The sequence below is a fragment of the Phyllostomus discolor genome, chromosome 4 (assembly GCF_004126475.2).
Source record: "Phyllostomus discolor isolate MPI-MPIP mPhyDis1 chromosome 4, mPhyDis1.pri.v3, whole genome shotgun sequence".
Lineage (NCBI taxonomy): Eukaryota > Metazoa > Chordata > Mammalia > Chiroptera > Phyllostomidae > Phyllostomus > Phyllostomus discolor.
The window spans coordinates 173,359,476-173,382,405 of NC_040906.2; the positions used below are offsets into that span (position 1 = coordinate 173,359,476).

At 40.6% G+C, this 22,930-nt stretch overlaps 1 protein-coding gene across 4 annotated transcripts in view; it reads left to right on the forward strand.

Moving 5' to 3' along the window:
• DCBLD1 (discoidin, CUB and LCCL domain containing 1) overlaps positions 1-22,930 on the forward strand; it is a 63,619-nt gene that overhangs the window by 11,327 nt on the left and 29,362 nt on the right. For all 4 annotated transcript variants that reach the window (XM_028510835.2, XM_036024619.1, XM_036024618.1 and 1 more), the window contains exons 2-3: positions 8,549-8,761; positions 22,589-22,723. In XM_028510835.2, the coding sequence (XP_028366636.2) occupies positions 8,549-8,761; positions 22,589-22,723 (348 nt within the window). The remainder of the gene's footprint in view (positions 1-8,548; positions 8,762-22,588; positions 22,724-22,930) is intronic.

The following is a 22,930-nucleotide window of genomic DNA, read 5'->3' on the forward strand; positions in this document are numbered from 1 at the left end:
ACGTTACGTAGTGAGTTGCAAGTAGGACCTCTTGAAATGATTTGTCCCATGTTCATACCTTCAAAGTGATTTAGTTTAAGTCATGTTTTTAGTTGACAGGAAACATCGTGTTAAGGGTTGACACAGACAGACTTTTGACAGTAAGTCCCTTGTGTTTGCTTTCATGTTAACTTTCAGGGTCTTTCATTGTTGAGGCAAAGGTGCTGCTATTATCTTCATGAGATGATTAGTCATGTGATTAGCATCTATTTTCTTTGTGGTGAGAAGCAGATTAGAAGAGATTCTAAACAGTTTTTGAGAGCTGGGTTATGTGTTTTAGTCTACAGCTAGAACATCCTTCAGCACCGTTTTCATTTTCCTTCAGGAAGACTAAACATGTTGAATAATTGAAGTTTTATGATTATAACGTCTGACTTTTTATTTTCACACAATTACTCAGGCCCTCCTGCCCTTGTCTTTCCATCCCATTCCAGGCAACATACAAAGTAAGAAAGCTCAGCGCTGCAGGAGAAGAGCAAAGTCCATAAGGGTGCCTGGCTGACGATGAAATTAGTAATACCTTAAGAAATCTGTTCGCCTTACCATCAGACAAAGAGCTCTGTAATAATTGCAAGCTCCCCTTTGTGGCTGAAAAGACTGTAGTCATCAAGAGCACACTTGATCTTAGACATGGGAAGAAATTTTCTCACACCCACGCATGGATAATTGTGTTTGTGTTGAGACCTGTTGTAACTTGATTATTAGAAGCACAAGGATATAACTGTGATAAAAGCATGTTTCTAGAAATGGTTTTGCTTCTGTTATATTTGAGGGCACTGTTGCCCAAATTGCAGGCCATAGCTTATTAGTAGGCAATAAAATCAATTCAGCTGGCACACCCAGCATGCTTGCTTATAATTAAAAAATGAAATGGAACAGAATAGGAAATGTCAAAGTGCATTAGATATCATTTAAAAAGTCAAACATTAGACTTCCATTTGTTATCTATACATGTGTATCTGTGCTCTTGCTTAGGTTGGGATAAAGAATCTATGTTCTAATTATAGGTCTCAATAAAAAAAATTGAAGACTGCTGTCTTATTTTAGGGACTAGTTAATAATTAATCTTAAAGATATTTTCCACTGTTTATTTTACTTCACCCAAATACTTTTCAAACAGGTGTAATTCAGTGAAAAGTTTTCTTTTCATGATCTGTAGTGTTGCAGAGCTTCGTCTGTACTGGATATGTCTTAATTTCACTTTTCTGTTAATGGAGCATGATTTGTTATCAAAAGGAAATAGTCTTTTAAGGAAGTTATTGTTTTTCGTTCTTAGTGAGTGGAATTACAGTAGAGTCTAAATAAGTGTTTGACTTGTGTAGACAGGCACCTAGGATTTGTTTTAAGCTTATTTTAAAAACACCTCATATATCCATTCCCCTCAATTAGCTGATGTTAAAGGCTGAGAGGTAGAGTCATGTCCATCAGTTCACACAAGTCACTTGGAGAACAGATACTAAGCCCATGTCTCTGTTCTGGGTCCTGTTGCTTTACCCTCAGGAATGACTTACCTCTCCCCTTGACTGTGAGCAGCTTCAAATGGAAACCACCTTATACCACATCCCGAGCTGTCTCTGGAGTGAGCTTTTAGTGACACCTTGGGTATATTTGTTTATAGAGAGTTCTTCCAGTCTATATCTTAAGACTAATGCTGAAAGTAGCCTTTAATGTTACAAAGAACACTAGGTGACTTTGGCACTTTTAATTATTTTATTTATGTGTAATGTTTCATATTATAGAAAATTTAGAAAATAATTGTACAAAAATAAAAGTCACTTATAATTTCAGGTCATAGAAGTAAACACTCTAAACATTTTTTTCCTTCACATCTATGTGCGTACTCTATATTTTGTTCTGAAATTAAATAGTCTTCTACAAAAGCTGTACTCCCAGATTCCTCCCTCTTCTATTGCCTGCCATGGTCCCATCCAGAAAGCCAGGGTGCCCAGGTTCTGGCCAGGGCACAGAGAGGCCCAGCTCCTCACCCAAGTTTGTTACTGGGCTCACCTCACCTCTGTGCCCTGGCCCGTCCTGTGAACTCTGGAGCCTGATTCATACCCAGTTCCACCACTTACTCACTCCATGGCTAAAGCCATTTCATTGCTTTGAGCCTCACATAAAATAGGTGTGACTTCCAAAAATAAAATAAATAGTCTTCTAAAACACAAGCTTAACTTTTTCTTAATATGGCATTTCTTGGAGCTATCATAGTTTGACTGTTCTTTTCTAATTTAGATGGTTACCAAATGTTTAGTATTAAAATATTTACATTGTATATAGAGGATACTTGAGTAATTATATGAATGAGTATTATACTTGCAGCTTTTTGCAAAATCTAAACATCATCCATCCAGTTTTATTTTTGTAAGCCGTTTGGAGGATGTGCTTGATCAGTCTCACAAACCAGCTATGGCTCTGAGCAAACCCCGGGATTTAAGCCTACAGTCGGAGGGACCAGCCTTCAGAGTCCCCAGAGTGGGGAGCTTTCAGTCTGAGGGAAGGAGGAAATGATGCATAGTTTAGTCATCTTATGCTTTGGCCATTAAATTACAGCTGAAGGGAAGAAAAAGATAAACATTGTGTGGTAGCCACTTTTGAAGAGTAGACACATTCCCTGCGGCAAAGCTTCTTCCTTCCCCCTTCTCTCCACATTCCCCTCTTTGATGTTGGGTGGGTGGCAGTTTACTGTAGCTGTCACCTTGAACTACCACACCACTGTGGCTCACCGCCCACCAGTCCTCCCAGCACCACATGGAGCTTAATCATAAAAGCGGGATTGTATTTTTTTCCCTTAAAGACTGGCCTTTATTTGTTTTCCTTTTAATTAAAAAAATGTGTGAACCCTTATCATCCAGCTACAGCAAGCATCAACACTTCCCCAACCTTTCCCCCTTATTCTGCTCCCTCCACTTTTTGCTGGTGTCCATTGTTTCAGACAAATCCCAGACCCCATGCTGTCCTTCATTTCATCCCCACATATATGTCAGTGGGCATGCCAAAAAGAAGACGTTTTCTTAGATACCTTCGATACCATTATTGCATCCAGTAAAGTGAATAGTACTTTTCTGATTTTGTTTCATACCTCAGTTACTTTTTTAAAATGGCTTTGTAAGATAGATTTTTCAAATCAGAATCCAAACAAGATTTACTTGGTTGTTGTGGTTCTTAAGTTGTGTTTAATCTAAAATAGACACTTTTTAAGATGTCTACTCATACAATTCACCATTGAAAAACCTGAGTCCCTGGCACCTAGAGTGTCACAGTCTGAATTCGGCTGGTGGCTTCCTCACAGTGTCAACAAACTTGTGCCTCCAGCCCCTGCGTTTCCTATAGAGTGAAGGTAGACTTGAAGGTTTGATGAGATTTGGAGTCAATTATTTCTTCATGCATTCTGCTTTTTAGCAGTAGTTCTTCTTACAAGTTGGTGCATTAGAGCACATTTTGCCTGTGGAGACACATACTCACCTGTGGTCATTGTGCGATCCATCTGTGAGTTTAGATGGTAGCACACCTGTACTTGCATTTTAAATTTCTCCTCAATGTCTACCCAATGGTTTTCCATCTGGGTAGACCAGGGCCAGAGTCAGATGTTAGGGAGCTGTTCATTTTGATAGAAAAATGTGTTATGAAAGCATCTAAAGGGAGATTTGATAGGGCAAGAGTTTGGTTGGTTTTCCAAGGTTAAACACAAACACATGTGTTAGAAAATCAAATAAAGAGGTGAGACAAGGAGTTTTTAAAATTGTAGAGCCATTGCTAGAGCGTCTGAGAACTGTAGCCTGGGATCCACCAGCAGTTCAGGAGCCTCAGGGAACGTCCATACACAGTTGGTTTTCCCGTCTGTAAACTGGGGCACATGTTATGATGTCCCTGACGATTCAATGCCCTACACTCCTTTAGACAAATGGGAGGAACTTTGATAATGCTTTTGGAACAGGGATTTTAGAGTAAAAGTGGCCTCCTTTATTGATTGTCGTCATATAGGTCTAACTTTCTAATGCAAATTCATATAAATATTCAATTAAAAATAATTTACATAGAGACATAGAGAATAACAAAATACAAAGTTTATAGGGATGTATATCATATGATCTCACCTATAAGTGGAACCTAATCAACAAAACAAACAAGTGAGCAAAATAGAGCCAGAGACTTGGAAATAGAGAACAAACTGACAGTGACCGGAGGGGAGTGGGAGGGGGATAATAGGAGAAAGAAGGGGAAGGGTCAGGTCAAGGGACCTGTATAAAGGACCCCTGGACAAAGACAAAGGGGGGGTCAGGAGGGAAGGATTGAATGTGGGAGATGGGGGTGGGTAGGGAAGGGGAGAGTAACAGGGTAAAAATTGGGACAACTGTAATTGAACAACAATAAAAAAATTAAACACACGTACACATACAAAAGAAAAAATAAAAGTTATAATAATAAAAAATAAAATAGAAAACAAAAGCCCTTTATTTTCGCCCCCTTCATTTTACCCCCTTCCAAAATTAACCAGATTGAGAGGGTTTTTTTTTATTTTTTAATTAAACTTTTTATTCTGAGATAAGGATACATCACATGAAGTTGTAATACAGAGAGATGCTGTGTACCCTTTACCTAATCCTACACAGTGATAACATCTTCTAAAACTATAGTGTGATATCACAACTGGGATATTGACATTGATATAGAAAATATGTAACATGAACTGATAGATTTTAAACTCCTCTTATCTACCTCCTTGTCTGTGACTTTCAGTTGACACAGGCCATGGGATTGAGCTACCTGAGTGTCAGGGTGAGAAGACGGGAACAGTGCTTCTCCACTGGTTTTCCTTTGCGTGCGTCTGCCTTATTCAGTATGTGACACCTGAGGCATTTTCTCTCCCTGGCGGTTTTCCATCTCCCCCTTTGGCATATTTCTAGTTCTTTTTTCCCTCATATGTCATATCTGACCTGTAATATTGTGTAAGCTTAAGTCTACATTATATTGATTTGATATATTTATATAATGTGGAAGTACTACATTGTGTAAGTTTAACATTGTGTAAGTTTAAGTGTACAACACAACATTCTGACAGTTTGCTTTTTAATAAATTAGGACACTGCCGTTCCTTTCAGGTTTTTTTGGCAGAACAAAGACTCATAGGATTTCATTTTCACAGCTGTGGGAAGGGGACATTCTCTCGAAGAGGCACATACCCCACACATCGCTCAGTGGTGACGGGAGGGGTCAGCCTTAAACCCACTCACATTCTGCTGGGATCACAGGATGAAATGAGTTTCCTCTTGGGCTTTAGAGTAGAAGTGATTAGAAAGAAATTTAATTACAGGGTTGTATGAAAGTGACACCCTGGGATTTTCCTTTGTCATGACATGTCACTTAAGTAAAATTTAGAGTACAGTGATCATATGTAGGTTGATTCATGTATAATTGCTCCTTGTGTTATATTTAGCTGTGTTTCTAGTAAAAGTTTTCACTTGCTCTTTTCTTATTAAAACAGAATCTCATGATAATAAGAAAATAGGCATTTAAATGTTTACTGGGTGATATCTTGGTAGCTTAGGGGTATTTTTGAGCATATTTACGTGCACAATAATTTGTTTGTATGCTAGTTACCTAGTGTTGCTCTATCAGAATGCTCAAAATTAATGCCTCCAAAGGTGTAGGGCAAGTCACAAAAAACGAGACGCCAGGAACTGGCGGGGAGCTAGGGTATTGGTCTCCTTTAAAGGGGCAAGCACCCATCATGAGCCTTGTGAGAATGGTTGTTATGTTGGTATGGTTATCATGTCTTCCAGTTTTCAAAAGAAACTATAAATTGAATTTTTAAAAAACAAATTAAAGCATTTAAAAGAAGGCAAATAATTCACATTTTAAATTAAAACCCTGAGCATTATGTGCTTCTCCACCATGTGCTTCACTCTGGTATAATTTTCATTTAATTCTCAACAGTCTTGTGCTTACTGCCAGGAAACCCAAGAAATATAGCTATCACCTCATTTAACAAGCAAATTGACAGGCTTTGCCCCAAACCTCCTTGCTGCCCGGGCTTCCCTTTCTGTCTGAATTGGGCTCAAAAGGTGTTCCAGTCATTTCTGGACTCAAAATGCAGTGTTTATTTCTCCTCTTGTCTTTTCCACTCTGATCAGGGAACACCTGAGTCTGCTGATGCTTTTCTTGTGAATTTTCCGGCGATTCTTTTCCTTCCTTCCCCTTAGCCAGCTCATTTCCAGCCCTCTTACTGCTCCTCTGACCCACATTCTCCCAGCGTTCCAGTTCCTGTCATTACCCAACCAGGTTGACCCAGTTTTTCGAATACCTCTTTCATTATGCCTCTTCTAAAAAAACGGCTGTTGGTCCCCGTTGCCTGCAATATAAATTCCACAACTTCCATTTAGACCTCCCGGTTGCAGAGGAGTTTATCTTAGCTGTCCATCTGCATTTCCCTTGTATTCTCTAACCTCATCTTCTTCAGGTCAGCTCTCCCCGAATCCACCCTCCTAGCCGGGGCTGCCGGGAATCATGTAGGGATTTCTGGGGAATGGGGGGACCCTTTCCCTGTACCTTTCCTGCTGAAGTAAAGGTAGATCCTGGAGTTCCCTCCTCCACCCCCCAGACATTTTTAAAAAGATTTTATGTATTGATTTTTAGAGAGAGAGGGAGGGAGGAAGAGAGAGAGAGAGAGAGGGAGAAACATCAGTTGGTTGCCTCTCTGACCAGGGATTGAACCCACAACTCAGGCATGTGCCCTGACCTGGAGTTGAAATGGCAACAGTTTGCTTTGCAGGATGATGCCCAACCAACTGAGCCACTAGGGTCAGAGCCAGACTTTCTTTTCTTTTCTTTTTTTTTTTTTTTGACTAGGCCCACATTATCATTTAATCTGCCAGAAGAAAGTGGATTAAGGATGCCTGCAGGTGAATTCTCCTCCAGTTTAGAAGAAGCAGGAAAAGGAAGATGGCTACCTTGGTCTTTAGCTTCCCAGTATGCCCTAGTTGGGGTTTCTGTGAAGAGGCCTTGTTTTACCACCTGAGAGAGTTCCCTCTCCAAAGGATTTCTGTTTTCTTCCCTTCCTGCTAAGGGTAGGAATTCATGAATTTTTTTTTTTTGGAAGCCATACTAACCACAGGCATTTTGCAATCTGAATGCAGTCTGTGCTCACTGGCCTTGAAGCCCCACCCACTTGTGCATACCATTAGATATCTGAGTGATTAACTTGGTCACATCAGTCTCCTGGGCCACGGTGTGGATCAATTGACGACATTTCCTGCTCAGGGAAGTCTTAAGAAATGTGTTGTTTTCGTGAAGCAGTGATAATCCTCTGAAAGAGAATCTTCCTTGTCTGCCTCAGCACTGCGTTTGAGCCTCTGACAGGACACACAGCATCTGGTGTAGTTATGTGAACATGCGACTGTCTGCCGTTTTACTCTGAGTTCTGCGGGGCAGCCGCTGCTGCGCTTCCGTGTCCCCAACAGACCGGGTCTGGTGCGTGGCAAGCACTCGATGCAGCAGATTCCTGACTTTCTCTGATTATATACCCTGGCTCTCTCGGGAACCACCAAGTCTATGAGTGCTGTAAACTGAGATACGAATGTTGATGATTGTCAGTCCTCAGCTAATGACAGGCTCTTAAAGTCCTCTCAGCCTAACCAGTGAGGTGGCTCTCCGAAGTAATATTATTTGCTTCTCTGCCAATTCTTACATGACATTGGCTTGCTAGTAGACAAAACCACAAATGATAAGCCTGTAAATGCCAAGGGCCCACACTCTACAAGTTTGGATGGTAGATAGATGATTAGAAAAAATAATATGATTAAATGGTGTGTTTGCAACTGACTTTCCATTGTAATATATGAAACTTTTTTTAAAATTAGCAGATGCCTTTTTTTAACGATTTTATTTATTTATTTTTAGAGAGGGAAGGGTGGGAGAAAGAGAGAGAGAGAGAAACATCAATGTGCGGTTGCTGGGGGCTGTGGCCTGCAACCCAGGCATGTGCCCTGACTGGGAATTGAACCTGTGATGCTTTGGTTTGCAGCCCGCACTCAATCCACTGAGCTATGCCAGCCAGGGCTGAACTTTTTGATTGATGGTATTCAGAAGGTTAAACTGGGACTCAAAGGAAGAAATAACCTGAAACAATACATACTGTTTAATAATTTAACCTTATTTTTTTAGTTTTAATTTTTTTCAAAGAAGGAATAAAATGCATGAGTTGGAAATTGTACTGGACTCTCTCAATTCTCAGTAATGGTTAATTTCCCTTCTTTTTTTTTTTTTGATTTTATTTATTTATTTTTAGAGAGGGAAGGGAGGGAGAGAGAGAGAGAGAGAGAGAGAGAGAGAGAGAGAGACGGAGAGAAACATCAATGTGCGGTTGCTGGGGGTTATGGCCTGCAACCCAGGCATGTACCCTGGCTGGGAATCGAACCTGGGACACTTTGCTTCCTAGCCTGCGCTCAATCCACTGAGCTACGCCAGCCAGGGCTAATTTCCCTTCTTAAACCCTTTCTTGGTTTAACAGGTGGCGGCTGTGGGCATACAGTGACCTATCTGGACAGTGGCACCATGGCATCTAAGAATTACCCAAGGACTTACCCCAATCATACTACCTGTGAAAAGACCATCACAGTACCTAAAGGGAAGAGATTGATTCTGAAGTTAGGAGATTTGGATATCGAGTCCCAGACTTGTGCTTCTGACTACCTCCTCTTCACCAGCAATTCCAATCAGTATGGTAAGAAAAGGGGCCTAGATTCCTGTGTGCATCAAAGCACTTGCCATTTGCGGGGTGGGAGGGATTGTCTGTTTCTTAGTAAAATAGCCTGGGAACATTAGAAGAGAGACTCGCTTTTTGTGAACTCTTGGGGTAGCTCACATGGTACATTTGCTTCATAAGCTACAACAAAGACATCCGAGGAGATGTTAGTGTTAGCCTGGTGTGCATGCCTTGGGAGCTTTGTTTGAGTTTGTGTCCTGCTGGGAAGAGAATTGGGGATGTATGGCATTTGGCTAAACCATCTACAGTTCATTCATTCCTGTGACAAGTATTTATTGAATGGTGATCACATGTTCAGGAGCTCTGTGAAGAACTGGTTGGGACAGAGCAGTGAGAAAACAGAGCCCTTCCTTCGTGGAGCTTACATGGGTGGGGAGGGGAGGGGAGGAACTAAACACCCCCATCCATAATGTGAGAGGCAGTGAGGAAGGAAAATGAGAATGAGAAAAGACAGTCACCCTGGGCTAGAGGGAGCCTGTATTTGACTGTTTGTGCCGCTGCCCACAGGACAGTCAGGGAAGCTTCCCCACTAACGGGCCGTCTGAGCAGACACGCAAATGAAGTGAGGGAGTGGGCCTCACCTCACATGTGTCTGGGGTCGGCATTTCCTGGGTAAGGGAACAGCAAGTGAGAAGGACAGTTTCCAAAGTAACCTTTTGAAATTCAGCTTTTTGTATTTTGGAGTGTACTGTTAGCACATTGGCATCTGAGGTCACCATTAACAGTGACCTGCAATCCCAAAGGAAAATCCCAAGGAAAGAGCTTGAGTGTAGACAGTTTGAAAACAAAGACAAAATCTTACATAGAGGTTCTTTCGAGATTAGAGATTTTCTGAAATTCTCTATGCACACAACTCCACAAATATTACAGATTTTAGGTAAAATTCAGTCCGTCTGTTCATTCTATAGGCAGTTTCTCAAACACAGAGAGCTTTCGAGGCTGTGGGTACACCTAGCCAGCAGTTGTGTCCTCACTGCAGGTGCCTCTCCCCGGGCAGAGGTGCAGACCAGCCCTGAGATTATTCAGAGGTCCAAACTTACCTAGGCCCGATTGGGGGGGAAAAAATAAAAAAAATTTTTTAGCCCTGGGAATGGCTGAGTTACTCTAACAGAGTAAAGATGGTTCATTTCATGTAATTGTTTGCAATTTTTTAACTCCAGTTTGAACCACATGGGAAAAATGAGAATTCCAGGGATGGGTAAGGCCTCTGGGAACACTTACTGTGCAGTTGCCCCGGGCACCGAATCTGAGTTGACTTACAGAGGTGCACTTCAGGGAATCCCTCATTAGCCAGGGAATTTCGGTCAGGTTCAGAGAAAACGAATGTAAGAGCTCCAGTGTAAAAGTGCTGCAGGGCCAGAAGCCGCTTTTCCGAGCCCATGTGTCTGGGGCAGCATTGCCTTCGGGACGGATGAGGAGTTAGTTCCACTGGCTGACAGAGCAGCAGAGGGATCATTTGCTTACCTCTCTGGTCAGACGCCAAGGGGAGAAGAACTAGAAAGGGGAGCAAATCTTCCCGAAGCAGGATTGGAGACATGGGTTTCCCACACTGGGAATGGACTTTATCGTCTTTGATATATGTTTGCAAATGTACAGAAAGGAGGAAAAGCATGGAATTAAGTACATGTTAGGAGCTCGGGTGGTCACAGTCAGCCTCAGGGCACTGTTCTCTACATTTCCAGATTCTTGAATTTTCAAGACTGAAACCCTTCACTATGAAATCAGTAATGAATTAAAACTACCTTGTAGCAGTAAAGCCAAGTAAATTAATTTTTATCTTTAAATTTTTTCTATATACAGTTCTGTTTGTCTCTTAAAGACAAGTATGTGCTCATTGTAGAAGTAAACATAGTGTCTTTTGCATGCTAGGTACACGCTTGGCCTTTAGGTAGATTTTTCTGGCATCCTTACGTCCACTGTGCAAGGTAAATAGTAACTCCTTTGCACAAAGCTGCGTCACAGTGACATTTAAGGAAAATTCCGAACGCTACACAGCTTGATAAGGCTGAAAGGGAGATTTGTATCTGCCTCTGTGGCTCCAAGACATCTGTTCCAGATGCCTCCTTCCCTCCCTGGGTTCCACTACCCAGAGAAAACCACAACAAATTACTGCCTTTTCCAGGTGACTAGCCTGATATCACATCATATGGTAATTTTGTTTAAAATGCAAGTGTGTTTTTAAGATAAAAATAGGCACATTTTTAAGATAAAAATGCTCAGAATTTCTCCTGTGTCTATTTTGAAAGTTTTCTGATCAGTCATGCTACGGCAAATCCAGCAGACAAGAATAACAGAAGTTAGCAATAAAAGGAATACATGAAAAGGAAATCAGGATATTTCAATCTTAGAAGCATGTTTTAAAAGGATTAAATAGCTTAGGACATGTAGCAAGTTTACAAATGCATATATAGTATGTGTTACATGTATATGTTTGTGTCTTTTGTAGTTTTGAAGAGTATTCTTGGTGTAGTCACTTATCCATATATGTGTAGTATTTATTATATTTAATCCAGTGACTTGATTATAGTACATATTCAAAGAATAGATGATTTTAAAAGTAAACCAACAAGTTCATTGACAAGGAACCAGCTAAGTAAATCAAGTTACAGTTACTTGGAATATTAAATAGCTATTTGCTCAAAAGACTATTAACCTAGAAAGCTGCTTATGATATAGTGTTAGGTAAAATATGAGTATGTACTAATTTATAATGATAGAAAAGACTTTGAGTAAAATAAGTCAGAACATAGTGATACCAAAATACTAAGTAGGACTTTAGAAGGTTTAACAGTGGGTATTATGTCTTCCGTCTACTTTCAATTATTTCTTTAATAAACGTGTTTCTTAAGACAAAACAAATAGATTTCCTTGGACCAAAACCACTAATTAGACATACGTTTTAACACAGTTAAAATAGTTGCCTGGTCAGCTTGAACTTTCCCGAGGAGAGCAGACATCCACAGGGAAGGAAGAGGAGGAGGCAGAAGTGCTTTGTGGTCCTATGCCTGAACTCAGGGCATTCCTGGGGCTGTTGCCAAGCTCGATGGGAGGCCCCACTGCCACCAGTGTGGCCACTGACGCTGGCCTGACTGTGGGGGGAGGGCCTAGTGTCAGCACAGTGTCCCAGGGACCCACTGCACTGTTGCCTGGGCTGGTGGTAGAGGGCAGTGGCCGCGGAAGTGCTGTAGAGGGGCGCTTATGTCCCGGGATACCTCCTGAGATTCTGGTATTTGACGGCTCTGACGATTGCATGTGTGGCTAAAACAGATGAATAGTTTTAGTTTATCCGGCTCGATGTATTCCTTTAATTAATTAATTGCTAAAACCCATGGCCAAAGGATTTTAAAACTCAACACTATCAGACATTTGAATTTGCAGTTACTGTTTTGAAAAAGAAGAATGTTTTCTGGCATTAGAGTTGGCAAGTTCTGCCAAGAGTGGACCCGCTTGGAATGTGACTGCATCGCCCGTTGTGAACATGCTGGAGACTTACAGTTTTAATCTCTATGCAGTTCTTTCCTAACGGTTCTCCCCCATGCCCATTGTTTGAAATGTTTGGTTCATATACTTCGGGTGCTTTTTATCGTCCACATTTGTGGTAGCAAAATGCACTGTAAGCAGTGTGCCCACACCAGCGTCCGCAGTAACTAAGCATAATATGCACGCATTGATGTTAAAAGGCCCAATACATACAAGATGGGGTTATTATCATTCTGTTTGCTGTGTAGTATAATTATGGCTGATATTTCAGATTCCGGCATCAGTTAGAATAATGTACTTACATGTCCGTGGCTCAGTGAAGGAAGACACAGACTCTCCCCTTCAAAATACCCTTGAAAACAGCCAGCAAACAGCACAGTTGATAAAGCATACCAACCTTACATTAGAAAATATGTTTTTAAAGAACAAAACAAGTTTTTAAAGATATTTTTAAAAGCAAATTTTACTTGTAAATGTATATAAAATTTTGGTTATAAAATATGCATACTGACTTTCAGGATTACGTGTGCTAATATCCTGGCCAAAAAAAAATTGTTAAGTGTCATACTTTGCTTAGTAGAGGTTGCTTTTACTATAACTAAGGGATTGCTGAGGTTTTGTTTGAGACCAAAGTAACTGAAGTAAGTGAGTCTCCCTTCAAAAGAAACACTAATGTTGCTTTTCTTGTGTCTGGTCCAATTCAAGATCATGAAGCATTTAGTTGTCTCCGCTCCTCAGTCTCCTCTAATCTGAGACAAATCCTTAACCTTTCTTCATCTCTGGTACAGTTTTACAGAGTGCTGACCAGTTATTTTGTGGAAATGTCAGTTGATTCGGGTTGGCTTGATGTGCCCTCATGATTCAATTCAGACTGTACATTTTTAGCAAACATAACATTGTAACTTTTTAAAGTGATCTTTAAAAGTCTCATTTACATTAATTCCCAACACTAGAAAACTGTGAGGTCATATATCCCACTAGGAATAAGGATGGATTCTGCCATATGCTTCTTTGCTTCCCTCTCCCTGGCTTTTATCAGGCGGACTCCTTTTTGGATTCAAACTACTCTCCTGGAGGTTATTGTCAGTGACTTTCCCAAACAGTTCTCTGGTGTTACGAGAGGTCGGTGTAATAGGAAACTTTGAAAGGACTCAGATATTAGGTGACTTCTTGTTTTCAGAGGACTGTTTTGGAAAAAAAGCTCATCTTAGTTTTGGACACGTGAGACCACAGGTACTTGACTCAGGTAGCCAGTGCTCTTCCAGGGTGGAACAGATTACCTTTGAAGCCTGGAATTTGAAGATTTAAACAAGGGATTTATTTAAATAACATTTCTTTAAATTTAAAATGTATCATGCAATTCAGATGGCTTCTTTGGTGCTGAGATTCAGCTGAGTTATATAAAACATTAAAATATCTTTAACTTGAGGGGGAATAGGTGCTAATTCAAGCACTATATCATTCCAATACACTGCATTTAAAATATGAAAAAAATAAGTTTTATGACACTGAATAGGAAAGTCTATGAATTCATACTGAAGATCATTTTTCTGAACTTTTTAGTGACACTGTCACCTTTACTAGTCCTCAGGTTAGGTACCAATTCCAGTCTTGCTGACCACAAGGATGGAGAGATTTAAATGTATCAGGGCTTTATTTCTGCCAGCACTGCTACCTGGGACTCCAGAGGAAATGTCATTTCTGTTTTCCTGATATTTCAAAAGATCTTGGATCCCAGTTTTCACCTGGAAGTTGCTCTTCCCCTGGTGGGTGGAGTTTAGGGTTGTTCCCAGGTCCCCGGAAAACCTGCTGGAGGAGCCTTGGTGGGAATCAGGTACGTGGTTTCTCAGGGTCTCGAAAAACCTTGTTCTGATGGAGTCTTCTAGACTTCCCCACCCAGGTCACCTGTGAACCAATGAAACCAGGCTGGCCTTCAGAATGGATTGAGATTAACAGTTGTGTTTCAGCCTAGATTTTTTTTTTTACTTGTTCTTAAATGTGTAGACTCTGGAATTAAACTGCCTGTCTTCAATTTCCTGCCTTAGCGCTTATTTTCAAATTCTTGAACCCAAGCAAATCACTTAAATCTTTCTGTATCTCCATTTCTTCATCTTCAAGATGAGCAAAATAATAGTATATACCACATGTTAGTGATTTGAGCATAGACAATAGATAGCTAGATAGGTAATCTAGGTCTTAAAAGAATGATGCCTGCCCAACACATAATAAGCATGCAGTATGTGTCCACCATCACCATCAGTCCTCCCCTCCTCTCCTCTCCCTCCTCCTCTTCCTACCCACCTCCTGAGTTGTCTTTATCTCAGGTATCTAAGAGCAGAGAGCACCTTGGTCCCCTCTCAGTACTCTGAGCAGTCTCACTCCAGCAAGCCAAGGCTGAGCTGCAGCAGCAAATCCTCCCCCACTCCTCCTGGTGCATCCCTAGTGGCCTGAGTTTGCCCAAACCATTCCAAGCCTGTGGGAGGGGTGCCATAAGCTGAAACTAGCTCCAGGTAGAGATTTTCTCCTTTCAGCCTCATGAGATGAGGAACACACAATCTCTAAGCCTATGGTATATTCAGCCTGGCTTTTTAAAAAATTTTCACTGCCACTGCCAATCCGTCTTTGCATTTATCCCTTACTTTAAATGCCTCCTGACTTTACCCGCTATGTTGCCAGTGCCCATTCCCTCCATGCCATCTGAGGTGATCTTGTTAAATATTGTTGTCATAATTTCTTTCCTTATTTTAAAATTATTGTACCCTACTGTCTGCAGAAACTTTGTTAGCCTGCTGTACTAGCTAGTACAGCAGGAAGTGAACTTGCTCATTCTCTTCACCACCCGCACCTCTGCTTCATCTCTGAGTCTCCTCATCTCTGCACCTGTTCCTGAACAGGTCACATAGTTTCATGCCCCGGGGCACTTGGTGATGTACCTCCATGTGTCCCTCTCTTTCTTCCTTTCCCTGCTTTTCTGCCCCTTCTAACAGACGCATATGAACACACACACACACACACACAGTAAAGGCAAGCCAGGTCCAATGCTACCCAACCTAGAACTTTCTCTGATGTCCGTCAGCTCTAGTCACTGCCTCTTTGTGACTCATGTTGTTTTTCTGAGGCTTTGGTAGTGCACCAATCTCAGGCTGAGATCATTATTTTTAGCTTCTCTATCAGATAAGGGGTTCCTTGGGCAAGGACTCTTTTTACCATCCCCTATTGCTTAGCATATCTTGTAATTAAAGATGATCAATTAACTCTGAATAAACCAGATCACATGTCACTTGATTTTGGCAGACATATTTAAAAATCTGGATTTTTTACAAAAGATAAGTTATTTCATTCACACTGTAGAGAGATTTATAGTAAGATTCCTCTATCTATAAATATCCTGACTTTATTGAAAGAAAGACTTGATTTATATAAAATTTTAGGACTCTAATTATTATATAGAAAAGATTATAAAATAATATATAGAAGGTGCCTGCAATTGAGCATCCAACTATATACTACTTTATGCTGGGTTCAGTACTTAGAGTTACTGACTCATTTATCCATCCAATAGCCCTCTGAGAGAGGGCCTGTCTGTGACCTCCACATGTAAGGAAATTGAAGCTTAAAAGGTCAAGTAACATGCTTATGATCTCTTAACCAGATCTGGAATTCAAGTTTGGGCATTTGACTTCAGAGACCCGCTCTTAAGCACTGTGCCTTCCAGATTTGGTATGACTAAAGCCATCCGACCAGGGGCTTGTGTATGTGATGTGGGCTGTACTACTTGGCTGTTATTTAATGAAGGAAGTCGAAACTTCTGAGAGCCTTCCCATGGGAGTATACTAGAGATAAAATGGATTTCTGAGAAATCACTCCCATGCAAAGTATCAGTATAAATTTAAGCTTTAAAAATACTTAATCAAAATGCTTAAGGAGGCATCATGGCCAGTGAAACTAATTGTGGTTAGTGAAATTATTCAATAATTGTCTTCTACTAAATGATTTGTACTATAGGAAAACCAGGAAGTTCCCGAATTGTTCTCTTACATTTCCTGTACTTCCGCGTCCACCGGCAATATTTTTTAACCATTGTTCATACACTTAGAAGTACAGCCATATCAAGTCAACTGTTAATATTTATATTACACTAGGAACAAGAGAAATGGGAAAAGTAGGAAATAATACTAAGTGTTTTGCCTCACAATTGCAACAAGATTTCTATGACAGTATTGTAGAATCATATATAGCTGTATATGTAATGAGATCCAACCATTATGCCTTGTCTGTTGATTTTTTTAAAATTCCAGATAGAGAAAAACACAAGATTGGCAGCTTCTAGTTTACAAGTCTCCTAGTCATACAAAAGAGAATGCAAAATTCTTGTGACTTTTAAAGAGGAAACAAAAACCTTTGAAGAAATTGCCAACTTTTATGGAAAGTTGTTTTGGGCCTCAGACCCTCTAGAATTGCATTTTTCTCTCCACTGGGGGCTACTGTGGTGGAAATCCTTGAGCAGGACTACTCTGTTTGTTTTGTTTTGTTTTGCCTTTTGTGCCAAGATAGAATTCAGAAGAATTTTTAACTTATAGAAACCTTTGTATCAGCCAGAATATTCCACACTAGACATCTTATTAACATAATCATAAGCCTTGAGGAGGAAAAGGTATCAGCCTCCTCCTCCTTCTTTTCCCCAGATGCTGCCCCAGAGACTGCACTGTGATTTAGTTTCAGTAATTACCCTCTTTTGTTGAGAGAGAAGTAATGGCCTAGGTGGGTTGTGAGCTCCAGTGTTAAGGCGCTGGCTCAACGTGCCTTAGCCCCAAGGAAAGCCACACCTTTGTCTAGGAACCCGCCTGGTTCATTCATCATCTGTCATTGATTTTTGTCTGGGAACCGGAGACCAAAACTCTCCAGGGATACCACTTACATTCTTACGTGACTATGGTTTTAATGGCACAGTCCAGGAATATCCCCTTTTTTATGTTAATTTCCTTCCTTTTCAAAGAAAATGGCCCTGAAAGTTCAGTAATTTTGTACAATGACACTACTGCAATTAGCCAGCAAGGACAAGCTTTGCCACTTGACTGCAGTGAAAACAAGGTGGAAGATGGCATTTGCAGCTTCAGCATTTCTGGAGACTGTTTCATGAGCACGCCTCCGAAAACAGATCTGGGCCGTGCTGGGTACCACTTGCCTGGCAGCTGATCGTGTGCCACGTGGCTGGCTCTGCCGTGGCCCTCCCTGGGATCGACATTTAGGCTCATGGGCATGTTCTATTTGTCATAAGAAATTAAATGTGTTGGAAGCTGTTCATATGTTTAATGAAGGTTTTTAGGGGGATTTTTTGCTGTTTGATTTATGACAAACCTCTCAGGAGTTAGGTTTTTATTTGGTCTCCGGGTTTTCCGCCACTGAGAGAGTGGTTATGGAGGGGGAGGCTCTCTCTCTTTCTAACAGTATGCATCCATTTTTGAAACACATCCTTTTCACAGATGAAGCAGTACCGGTGACTTAGTTTCATCAACTTCAAGCTCAAAAGCATAGACACACCTAAAGTGACTTGGAACATTTATTAACCAAGCTGTTACTTCCTGCAATGTCCAGGGGTGTCCAACCTGTGGCCTGCCGGCCACATGTGGCCCAGGATGCACCTATGAATGTGGCCCAACACAAAATCGTAAATTTACTTAAAACATGATGAGACTTTTTTGTGATTACGTGTTGCAATGTATTTAATGTGTGGCCCAAGACAACTCTTCTTCCAGTGTGGTGTAGAGATGCCAAAATTTTGGACCCTCCTGGTAGAGACTTAGGCAGACAATCCATGGAGAACTGAGCAGTACTAGAAATTGCTGCCTGGATTTTTCAATTGCCAGAGAAGCAAGAGGGCTTGGGGCTTACCTCCAAGCAGAAGGTCATTCTTCCTTGGTGGACAGTTTCCTTTTATTCACACATGGAAAAATAAAGGGCTTCCCCTCTCCGCTGCACATGGAACAGTGGGTCCAAACAAGGGATGTGTTGAGAAGAACCGGCCCACTGTATTCAGAGCTGTGGCTCCTGGCCCTTTATTCCTTTTGTCCAAGAAATCAGGCCATTGTCTGTTAGGCCTTGGCCTCAAGTCAGGTGCCAGATGCCACAGTGCTGTTCCGTTTGGAATCATTGATAGCTCTTCCCACAATCCGGGCCTACAATTACATTCCACAAAAGGTCGAAGTATTTGTTTCTCCTGATTTTTGTGCCTACTTGATGAAGTGCCTTTCTGCTATGCCCCAGTCTGAGGGAATTTGGGACCGTGGGACTTAGACTGCAAGTCCAAGTTCTATATAACATAGCGCCAGCAGTAGTGAAGCAGAACTGTGAGTCGTACTTTTAGGTCTGCTGAAGTTCTTAAGACCCACTCAAGAAGGGCTGGGGGTCAGCCTGACTGTGAACTGAGGCAGGTTTACCAACCCAGGAACACCGCCCAGGATGGAGACTAGAACCGTGGTCAAAGTTAGAAGTCACCAAGTTGTCATTTGGGTTTCTAATGATACTGTCTTTGGGAATGTTTAAGTGCAGGTATAAACCCTTTTCTAAAAGTCAGGATGGAGAGGACTAACAGAGAACTATATCATTTGGGCAAGAGTGGGTGTAGAAAGGCTTTCATAAGAAAAGGTCATCCCCAAGGAGTCTGGCTGAAAACTGAGAGCATTGCTTAGGACAGACTGATAGGGTCCTTCAGGGGGTTCCCATGAATTACTTTTCCCTCTCACTGACACTCAGATTTTTCTATTTTCATCTTTTTCCCTTTTAACTCCAGGCATGCAATTATTGACTTCTAGTCTATGAAAAGGAATCTTTGTCTATCAGACTTTCAGATAGGCCGTGATTGGGATTTTGTTTTGTTTTGGTTTTGGTTTTGCCACAGACAATAGAGCAGCCATTCCTTGACTTCTGTCCCCACCCTGGACTGAAACTGCCTCCTGCCGCTGTGATGGTGGTACTGTGCTGAGCCTGTCCGTCGGAGCGGGTGTTACTGGTGGCATTTACACAGAGAGGGTACACATATCCCACCCCTCCAGAATGCAGTAGCATTTTGGCAGCATATTGACAAGAATGTGACAGGGATTCATGCCCCGGGGGCGAGGGTGATTAGAAGAATGTGTGTGCTTCCATTTTCTTTCTTTTAACTCCTTCCAGAAATATTTGCATGCCTGTCATGAATTTGGGAGGATGCAACCGAATTATAGAGTTTTACTATATGTGTTTTTTGGCCTAGAAAATTATTTGCATTGTACCACAATTTAGTATGGCGTACACACTTACCTGTTTGTGTAAAATATACACTATGTTGCCACCTTTCCTTTCAATGATGACAAAACTGTGAAAAATTATCTGATTACTTAGCCATAAGAAAGGACATCCTGCCATTCGCAAGAACGTGGATGAACCTTGAGCCTATTATACTAAGTGAGATCAGACAGAGAAAGTCAAGTGCTGTATGATATCACATATGTGGATCTAAAAAAGCCACGCTGATAAAAAGCAGTATAAAATAGTGGTCCCCAGGGGAGGAGGGGTTGGGGGGTAGGACAGATGTAGTTTAGGACACAAACTTGCTACAAGTAGTAAATGAGCCCTCGCATGGGGATGTAATGCACAGTATAGGGAGTGTAGAAAACAATGTTGTGTTGTAACCAGGAAGCTTCCTAAGAGACTAGAACTTAATTATTCCAGTCACTCGAAATGATAATCATGTAACACGGTTGAGGTGCGAATCATTCTTACAATGATGATCATATTAAAAAATATAAATGTTTAATGAGTATCTTTTACACCTTAATTCCACACAATGTTATATGTCAAGTAGATTTTAACTACAAAAAATAAAAATCCAAACAAGTCCTCAGTGATGATCAATTTAGACTTGTTTACCTCATTGTTTTTTTTATTAGAACTTATTGGGATTCCATAGAAATTAAAGGAGAAATTAGTGTCATCACCATTTGGAAAGGAGTACATATGTTTTTATTTCCTCTAGGAAAAGACACGTGTGGTTAAAAAATATTTTGATTTATTAATAGCAACAATTTACTAATTATTTCATTTTTATTCTTAGCTTTGTAAAACAAGTATCTTCACTTATCTGTGCAAAAAACAAAGAAATTTCAAACATAGGTATACAAACAGAATAAGCTGCAAAAGTTAAGTGCAGTAATCTGACTCACTTTAATTTGGCAAAAATACTTATCATTCTACTTTATTATACAAAAATGGATTTAGTATAAATTGCCTACCTACCCTGCTTGTGAGTGCTATTACTGTTCATAAAAATCCATGTATCTATTACACCAATGATTTCCTCTCTTGCTTTTCCACACTTCTCCTCCAGACTTCTTCATATTTTAAAATGGCAGAATGAAATATTTTATGTATCTTTATCATCAGATTTGATTTTTAAGAACAGACTGTTGCAAATGGAAGAACATTTAACTTCATTTCGATTCAAAGAGTATTGGAAAGTCCACCACATGCCAGATACTGTATGAGCTGCTGGAAATAAAGTTATAGAGAACTTCCTAACCGCACAGGACACAGTCTCAAAGGAAAACAGACAGTTTTGTTTGTTTGTTTGTTTTAGTGTATTCACTTACTTATTTCACAAGTACTTACATAGCTCTCATTATGTGCTAGGTCATCTTCTAAGTAATTTCCAAGTATTAACTCATGTAAGTAATTATACATGATGAGTGTCTCTGTAGAGGGAAGTCATCTTTTTTATTCATATTTTGCTGAAATTTAAACTTAGGGAACAACAGTGATTTGGGGCATGAAGGTAAACACACAGCATTTCTCTCTCGCTCTTTCACATCTCAGGATGTGAGACCAAGACGGAACAGAAGAGAAATTCTGTCTCGTATCAGGAGAGGAATGCTTAGTTAAGTTCACGGTGCTCACCTGAATCTTTCAGCAGGTTGGTCTCTAAGTTCGTCTTAGCTAGTGTTCTGTTGCCTTCAGGCTGAGTTAGGGTAGTCTTTTCTTTCCTTCCTCCCTCCTTAAGCTGATACTGTTATTGTTGTTGTTGACTCTTCCCGTACTATTTTGTTTTGGGGAAAGTTGATGAAGAATACCTGTCTTCAAAGCCTGCTTGCTAATCCCCATTTTCAGAGAAATTATTGTCTTGCATGCATGACTCTTAAGATAACAATTTACAAACTAAACTGTAACTTGAGTAGTCTTAGGAAGGTGTTTTATTTTTTTGTTTAGCTTCAAATCTAATTTTGTGCTTTGGAAAGTCATTGAGCTCCCTATTGCTTTTTAAGCAACTTATTCTGGAAACAATATGTAATACTCTTAATTACATAATTTCTACTATAGGATTTCAAAAGGTTTTAGAAATTATTCTGCTTTATTATGAAATTTACTTCACAAATCAAAATAAGTTATATGGATTAACCAAAAGCTACTGTGAGAGAGAGATAAATCTATAAACTGCATGAGACTATGTTTACCATGCATTAAATATTCTTTTGATTCTGGAACCTCCTTTTAAAAAGGGAATTTGTCCGTTTCTTTGAGCAAATTCAAGAGGCCCCTAAAGTATATTTTTTGTGATGACATTTTCTTTACTACCTGTTTTGGTCAGTAACAAAATACCACAGGCTGAATAGCTTAAAAACAACAGACATCTATTTTACACAGTCTGGAGGCTGGGAAGTCCAAGATCGCAGTGCTGGCAGATCAGTACAGTGGCTGGTTGGGGCCCACTTCCTGGTTCATAGCCTTCCCTCTGTGTCTGCACAGGGGAGAGGGGCAAGCAAGCTCCCCGGGGCCACCTTGTGAAGGCACTCATCTCAGGAGGGCTCCACCCTCGCCCCCTGCGTGCCTCCCGGAGGGCCTGCCTCCTGACACTATCACACGGCGGCACTGAGAGTTCAATGCATGCATGTTGAGGGGACACAAACATTGAAACAGTACTTTAAGCAAATTTAGAAGGCCCCTAGAATGTCGCTTTTGTGATCATTTTCTCCACTACCTAATATGTCTGAACTTTGTTGGTCTTATTTTTACAAAACCCCAAACCTGTCTCTTGGCTAGTTCACAATTAACTAGTTCTAGCCTGTTATGTATCCAGAGTTAGCCACTTTTCCCCCTTGGCTTGTCCATATAATCAGGTTCACTGTCAGTCTCAGTATTACCCAAAATTCCAGTCGAGTGATGATTACAATCTTATGTATGTATTGTCTGGTAAATTTGGCCTTAAAGAGAAAAAATGTCATGTGCCAATTCTTTGTGCTAAATTTTGAAATGTGCCAAAATGTGCTTTGTTTATAGGACCATATTGTGGAAGTATGAATGTTCCCAAAGTACTCTTGCTGAACTCAAGTGAAGTAACTGTTCGCTTTGTGAGTGGATCCCACACTTCTGGGCGGGGCTTTTTGCTGACCTATGCCAGCAGTGACCATCCAGGTATAGCAGAAGAATCAATACAAATCTGTAAACCTTTATTTGTCTAAGAATTTCTTTTGCTACTTATCACTATCTCTGGACATAGCAATGCTCTCAGATACAGAATTAAGATGGGAGGGAAGAGAGGAATGCAACGGTTTTGTAGAACGTTCGATTGAGCCGCTGACCTATGTGGAACAGAGTTGATCTCATTTCCCTAGTAACTTC